This window comes from Coffea arabica, chromosome 7e (assembly GCF_036785885.1).
Source record: "Coffea arabica cultivar ET-39 chromosome 7e, Coffea Arabica ET-39 HiFi, whole genome shotgun sequence".
NCBI classification, from domain to species: domain Eukaryota; kingdom Viridiplantae; phylum Streptophyta; class Magnoliopsida; order Gentianales; family Rubiaceae; genus Coffea; species Coffea arabica.
The window spans coordinates 9981708-9990014 of NC_092323.1; the positions used below are offsets into that span (position 1 = coordinate 9981708).

The window sequence follows — 8307 nt, forward strand, 5'->3', positions numbered from 1 at the left end:
ATATAGATGAAGAGACAAAGAAGAAGACAGGATGAGCAATTTTTTCAATATAAAATTCTGGGCAACATGTGCTGGCATTGTTGGCAGTCCTTCGAGCTAAGCAAATTTGCAAGACAATCGGCAAACAAAGTTCTAATCATTTGCCATTTCTTTAATACCTCATGGCTATGGGGTGGATATGAGGTGTTACATTTTCCTGTTCTTGATCAAGAGGCTTTGCGCTGCTTCTGCCACATAGCTTCTCTATAGCTAAACTGAGGTGGCTAGTCACCTCTAAGTACGTGGCTTGTTGAGATTGTCTCGTTTCGAGGAGCCTTAATTCATCAGAAACAAGGACAAAGCACATCTTTGAAGATCATAATACAGTGATTACGACACATTAACAAAAGGGATTTGGATAGTTTAAAAATAGAGGCGTTGGAACTCGGAATGGCAGATTGAAATTAATGAACGCAAATGGGGCCATTAATTAAATATGTGCACGTATGGCTTGTTGATCCTGTGTCTCCGCTGAATTAATTATTGTTTAATGCTTCATAATTAGGTTGAGATGCCCCATAATCAGATGGGACAGGATAATTATAACTCCAAAAACCAGTAGTTTTTGAACTCGTTGGGGGATGGTTACTCCAACATGTTGCTGTATAATGGAATGCATGTAAAAGATAATCTCTTTTTCTTTATTTAAGTGTTTGTCCTGCATATAAGTGGGGGAAAGTTTAAAACTAAACTAAAATATCTCATCTATATACGAACCAATTTAGCAGAGTGGTGTTTTCAGTATACTCAGGATTGCTAGCTTTATTTTGGTTATTGATTGAGTTAAAACTATCATGCATATACACAGACATGTGTGTCATTTTCATAAATCAAAGGATAATCAATAAGAAACAACATAATCCGAGCGGATGCTGTAAACATTTGGAATTTGAATTCCCTCAATTCAATCTCTATTATTTATTTATCCATTCACTTGTGAATTTTTTTTTTTATTAAAAGACTTGCATAGGGGAAAAGCTACTTATTTCACACCGTATGCCACTTCAGATTCAGAGGGATTCTGAGACCATTTTAGTCAAATGAACAACGCTTGAATTTGTACTTCTCCTTCAGAAAATGCAGCATCATTCAATTCCCAGTTATAACAAGCTATCCAATATGAAAGGGGAAAAAACAGAAAGAATCATCAAGCAAGAAAAACCCACTAAAATTTCAGGATTGCGTCTAATAAGCGCAGAAGTGATCTTTTCCTGCAGACTCCCCATTTCAAAGTTTTCTTGGTTTGACAATTGAATCTTAGATTACCGAGCATGATTACAGAGATACACGTCTGGTTCTAAGAAACCATATAATCTGAGCGTAGGAAATAGGGTGTGAAAGCTAAGGAATGCACAAATTACAGAGATCATGTTACAATAGCTTGAGAGGTTACACACGAATGGCTTCTTGTCCTTGTTCAAACGTACAATCAATAATGAGGATTTATAGTTCTGATTTCCAGATGTGCACGAGTGGCTTCTTAATTATCATGATGTTTCCCTGGGTGGTGACAATGTGAAGTATCTTTGCTGCATAATTTATGTGATTATTACTCAATCCAGCTAATAGTTTCATAATTAATTGGGAGTGCCATTAACGGACTTCTTAATTTAATCATCAAGTTTGATTATTCGAGGCCACAAGTGGGCTTAAATCCCTACTTTGTTTGTTAATTCCATAAGAAGATATCATATCATGATCTTGTCAATATTCTTGTTTGAGATTGCCCAATTCTACATCAAAAATTTGCTAGCAGCAACATCAACAAAACAAAATTGATAGAGACATCAGAATTTCATATGTATGAGTTTTCACTTTTTTATTACTTTTTTTCCTACGCAGATAATTTTCTAGCTGTTTCACAAGGCAGATTTTGAACCCAAAAAATAATAATAATAATAATAATCCATACAGATGATTGCGAAAGGATGGATGAGAACTGTGATTTTGTGTTGAAACAGGTTGGTTCAAAGCAGGTTAACCAGAAAAGTATTCAAGCTCGAAGCTGCTAAGCACACCTGTGATGTTTTTAGTAAACCAGCAATTCTTGTTATGGCGGGCTGAATCTTGTGCTTCCTCAAAATCTCTATATAATAGAACATTTGAGATGGTATATTAACAAAAACGGAAGAAAAAATGTATATTGCAAACACGATAACAACCGAGGACTTTTTCTTTTATGAATGAAAAGCCATCTTAATTTATTATCGATATTGCTTTGCTATCACTGTTTGTGTATTTGAAGTAATGATAGTGAAGACTCTGTTTAATACCGTAAAGCTAAGGTCAATATGAAAATTGAGACTAGAAATCATAGGAACATAGTTTGCAAAAAAAGACTAGAGCGAGATATGGGAACCAAACTCTATATTTGAATTGTATCTGTTGTGTTAAGTACAAAACTGTTCATGATTTCATATTTACACATTGAAATTCATAAGCAGATCCTCTGATATCTGGATGCCTATGCAGGATTTGTAATAAAATATCCATGGAGGCAGAAGATTAGCATGCAAGAATGTTTGAGGAGGGAGGTTCTTGATGTAATCAAGCACCTAAACAAGCCCTCGAATCCATTCTCCAAAACTTCAGTGCGAGCCTCCAAAGTCTCCAATCTATTTTGCACCAACTGAATTTCTTTTCATTTTCGCTCTTTGTCATCTCTCCAAAGGCTACGTAGAGCCGAATCTACACTTGCCAATGCATTTTTAACTTCTTGTTGATCATTTTCACATCCCACTTTTCCCTTGTTTACTAGTTTAGAAACTAATTAGGTTCATAAAGTATTGTACCCATGAAGCACCTTACACCAAATGCAGTAGGATAATTGCAACAATGTACTATATATTTGTGATGTATAGTGGAATAGGGAATTGTTATTATAACAAATTCAGCGTAACAAAAGTCACAATGCCTAATACTACTATACAAGTTTATAAGGTAAAATAAGTAGTAGTTTTATTTATCGTTTTTAGAAGAGGTTTCGTTTCAATATCAATACGTGCAAAGTATGTGCACTTTCCCAGTTTTAACATGATCTTTGGGCATCTTTCTTCGTCTTCCTTCTAAGAGATGTGTAGTTGGCAATGCTTGTTTCCGTGCTTGAATCTCCCTTTCTTCTCCTTAGAGAAGACTGAAAATCTCTTACATTTTCCTTAAGCTGAAAGATGATCTCCCTTGAAATGCCACAGATGTCTACAAGTCTCGATGATCCATCCAAGAACTCTTCACCCCATTTCTGATTTTGATGTTGTGAGAAGGCTTGGATGGTCAGAGGCAAGTTGAGAAGATCATCCATGCGCTTGTACAACTCTGCCAATCTGCAAAGGCCTGTGCAGATTGCCTCTGAAGTTGATGATGTTTCCCATCTTTTGATCTTGTTTAACTCCTCTTCAATTCGAAGAGTTGTAGGATGTGATCTGCAAGGCAAGCTAATTGATCTAATATGGCAGAGAGCAGTGGATTTTGAGGCCATATATTTTCACTTTGTTGCTCTTCTCTTGATGATTCAGATTAGAACACTCAAGTTTACCTGTGATGAATTGATGATGAACAAGAAGTTGACGCTAGTGTGTACAGATGAAGAGATAGGAGACCAGATGAGAGATGTTCTGAATATTAAACTTTGATCAACATGTGCTGGCAATGTGGCCATTCCTCTGAGCAAGGCAACATTGTAAGACATTTGGCCAACAAAGTTGTAATCATTTGCCATTTCTTTGACATCTTGCAGGTGTGCAAGTGGAGCTGAGGTGTTATAATATCATGTACTTCCTGACACATTGCTTCTGTAGATCCAACTACTTGGCTTGTTGAGATTGTCTAGTTCGGAGGAGCCTTGATCCATCAAAAACAAGGACACAGCACATCTTTTTAAAGACTAATTCTGGAGATTCCAACATGTAAATTAAGTGATTAGAACCATTAAAGTAGGCATTAAAGTAGACTTTTTTATATCGAGGTGTTGGATGAATGGTCGATAGAAACAAATGAATGCAGGCAATGCCATTGAATGTGTGTGTGGTGTACGTATGGCTTGTTGGCCGGGTGTCTCCGGTGAATTAATCAGTACTTCATAATTGTGCCGATTATCAGATAGGGAGATCTTAAAAGTAATTTTCCTATCTAATTGATTGCGTTACTCTTCTGAGGATCTTACTCAGATGTTAGGATGATGCAGGAAGAATCACCAATTTTGTCTTTGAGCTAAGAAGTGGACGCCTAAGCCCATACTGGATCAAACAAGTGATATTAGTAACAACTCAAATCCCTCCAATCTTTGTATTTGGACATTATGGAACAATACTTTGAAATATACATCATGCGCAGTTGCAGAAACAACTTAAAAGGGTTGTAATGAACCAAGAACAGGACACCTTTGGATCGATGGCTCATGTAAAATTGCGAGCACCTATTCTCAGAAGGACCAAATTGAATGCCGATTCTTGAGTCTTGGACAAAATTTCTTGTCGCATTTTCATGTCAGTTTATCAATCATATCTTTCCCTTGCATAGGTAGCCTAATTGAACTACATGCATGCTTGGCAGCAAATGTACAAACTTATTAGTATAAAAGTTAGGAAGGATAAGCATCTATAATATTGTCGACTAGAATGGGAGACATCAGGAATCTATATACTCCCTCCTCCTCATTTTGATAATCTTAATTTTTTTTCACACAGTTTAAGAAAAAATAGCTAATTTTATTTAAAAAAATAAATCTAATCTAATGTTTTCCTAAAATACTCTTAAATTAATATTAGAAGTATCACTAATCACCATACCTTTACACTAATTATAACAACAATAATGACGGTATATTGCACCATTCGAAACATATATCAAAACCATTATTGGTAGAAATTTTGACTATATTAAATAGAGTAAATCTTATATACGTTGACAGCGTATACACTATCACCGTTTGATTCATGACATGTGTGTAAAAAAATTGAATTTCAAATTCAAATTTTGCATAGTTGTCATTCATCCGACGCTGACAGTGTATAAATAAGGTAGAGTATATTTACTTATACCAAAGTATATTAAATAAGTGCATTCTAGAAAAATTAAAAATTAACTATATTCTTGAATTGTAAGGTGAACTATAATTTAAGATGAATGAAGAAGATAAAACAGACTATTAAAGTAGGACAGAGAAAGTAGCATTATGTATAACAGTCTTCAGCAAGGAGGAATAAGAACACTCTGCTTCTCTTTGGAAATATAAAGAGAGAGATTAGTATTTGGTCGTTAAGAAAGTAACAGGTTTTAATTACTACTACTAGGGAGGGACAGTCCGCGCGACGCGCGAGAATTTGGTGCTTGTGATTCAAGATAATTAATAATTATTGTTTAATATTTTGTAGTATAGAAACTGAAGTATGATGATTTTATCATGTGATTTTAATAGAAAAATCATAAGTTACATAGTGAGTCAATAAAAATAATGTGCAATGAAACATCCTTATCGTTATACTATATAAGAATCCGTTGTGATCAAAGGTTATGTTTGAATTTTAACTGCAAAGATAAGGGTAGTTTGAAAATGTAAGAATGTTTGAAGTGCAATTGAAAAGTATCCAAAGGTCTCTTCTAAAACTTATCCAAGATGATAAAACATTTTAAAGTATCAATTGGACCATTCATCTCTCGAATCTATATATGTTCGTGAAAGATCCCTCAAGCAATGCTTCTGATTTCTCCCTCGACTTAAGCTCAACCTGAATTATCAAGTCAAGTTTATCCATCAATCACTTTGCGTCCAATCTAATCTAAAATAATTTTATTTTTGACTAACTATTTATATAATTTGGTGGGTATAATATGACTTAATCACATGTTTCTTACAGAGATAATAATGCCCAAAAATGATAGATAGATAAGAAATTTAAGTGGTCTTTTTCAAAGTTTTGTAGAAATTATTCAGATTTGGTGTTTTTTGCTAGAGACATTTCTTTGTAATCTCATAAATAAGTTCAAATCTGCATAATTGTTAAAGATCTGAATTGAAACCATCTTGATTATAAAAAATTGGTGCAAATAATATTTTCTAAATTTGAAATTGTAGAAAATGGTAACTAAAATCAGAAGAAATTCCTCATATGAATTCGAATTGCAAACTATAGGTAGAAACTGCTTAATGATATTTTTCAATATTTACTTATATAAGTATCCAATATAACATCTCTACTTAATTGACTCGTTTGAACTATGAATAATAGTTGTTTCAATCAAATCAAGAAACATTATTTATCATTGTACAATATACAATTATGAGTAAATGAATTAATATAATGCAATCAAAATGGTGCTGTAGCTAAAGCATTTAAACTCATCAAGTTTCGCCACAAATTCTTTTAGATAGCATAAAAAATCAATTTTTTTGTATTTGAAACTATATAAACAGTATAATACAAGAACGAGATCACATGGAAAGCAAATAGAGTGCAAATGACATCTTAGTACTATGTAGCATGATTAATTTTCTTTTTTAGTTTCAATGAAGTACAAAATTCTAAGTTAATAAATTTTACAATCATAAAATTCCCAATTAAAATAAACACAAGCTGAATTCCAAATCATATTACATGAAAAAATAACTACTTGAACCATAACTGCTGGAATGTAGTCAACAGATCCCTGGAGTCAAGAATAATAGGAGAAAGTTCATGAGAAATAAGGTTATTTGACTTAAATAAAGAGATAATACCTTGGCTGAGGAGGAGAAGATGATAAAATTGCTTTTCTGATTATTTTAGAAAGTGACAATGTTATCTCAAATTGTACTTTAACCAGAGATAGAATCTCTGGAATCTACTAAGAAAAACAATATAATTAGTCAGTTTTTGGAATTAGAAGTATCAAAAGGCAAACTATATGAAGTTCTTGAATAAACCAATCATCAGAAAAAAAACTACAATCGAAGAAGACAAACCCAAAGAACTTGCCTCAATTTAAAGGAAAAGCTATGCATTTCACCAAATATTTAATAGCCATAATAAAATCAAAGAGGTGAAACCGAAAAAGAAGAAAGGGTATCGGCTAAACATGGGAACATAAATATGATAATGATTGTTCAGATAATAATTAAGTTAATTAATTGTAATTAAAATCCAATTATGTAAACATCCAATTAATTCCTTAACCGATGAGAAAGGTTTCAGGAAATTGGAAGGCTTGGATGTTAGTATAATAAATGATTAAAAGGACTTTTATGTAATTCTATCAAAATACAAGCTTTATTCAGTTGTATTTGATACTCAACTTGGCATCAAACATTGTAACATACCAAACCTGCCCCTAACCTTAAATGTCTGAAAGGTTATATGAATAATTATAGTGAAATTAAAGCTATAATGACTTGTACTCAGTGTTCCAATTACTCTTCAAACACTCTCACATTCCCAAAATAGCCTCGCCTCTGCGGTTGAAATCTAGTCCTAAACTCGTTCTTATATAGTATAAGGATATGGTATCCATCATGACTTGGAATTGAAGTTCATCAAATTTTAACCCATCGGCCTGAAGACATAGGGGCAACTTCATTAAATATTATCAGGTGATTTGTCGTTTAATATTTTCCACTTAAAAATCTGATTACATGAATAAGTATATTAAAAAACTTGCATCTCGCATGAATTAAACTATTAAGTATGGTGAAGAATAACTAAGGGCTAAAAAAAAAACTAAGGTGGTTATTATTTAGTATTTCCTCTAATACTGAATATAACTCGAAGTAAATGAATGAAAATGACCTTGGAAAAATCAATAGTGAAAATGTTAAATTTGTGGAGCTAAAGCAACGGGGCCTCATAAGGGTCCGGCTCTATTGGCATCCATTGCTGTTGGGCGGACCCAAGCTTTGAAAAGGATAAGATAAATAAAGACTTTCATCACCCAGTCAGGATGGCCGAGTGGTCTAAGGCGCCAGACTCAAGTTCTGGTCCTCGTGAGAGGGCGTGGGTGCAAATCCCACTTCTGACATGGCTTACTCCTTTTCAGCGTCTGTCTTTTTTTTGCAATTGTACAAGGCCCTTTAACAGGATCGATGGCTCATGTAAAATTGTGAGCACCTCTCGAGACGGGATCTAGCAGCTTGACAGAAAAAAGATAAAATTGGCAATTTGTTGCACCTAACCAACAACACAATGAAAAGTATGATAAGGTAAACAAATCCTATTTGCACTTGCATGAATAAAGTTACTTGAAGAGGTAGGAAATATATGTAGTTATTAATAAGTGAGACTTCCAAATTTTGTAGCTGAT

At 33.7% G+C, this 8307-nt stretch overlaps 1 protein-coding gene and 1 non-coding gene across 2 annotated transcripts; one reads left to right on the plus strand and one right to left on the minus strand.

Annotated features, from left to right (window-relative positions):
• Positions 1 to 3067: 3067 nt before the first annotated feature.
• On the minus strand, positions 3068 to 3514 carry LOC113702025 (uncharacterized). The gene has a single exon (XM_027222961.1). The coding sequence runs from the start codon at positions 3512 to 3514 to the stop codon at positions 3068 to 3070; it is 447 nt and encodes a 148-aa protein (XP_027078762.1).
• A 4427-nt stretch (positions 3515 to 7941) lies between these two features.
• TRNAL-CAA (transfer RNA leucine (anticodon CAA)) lies at positions 7942 to 8025 on the plus strand. The gene has a single exon. It is a non-coding gene; the product is annotated as a tRNA-Leu (tRNA).
• Positions 8026 to 8307: the final 282 nt, after the last annotated feature.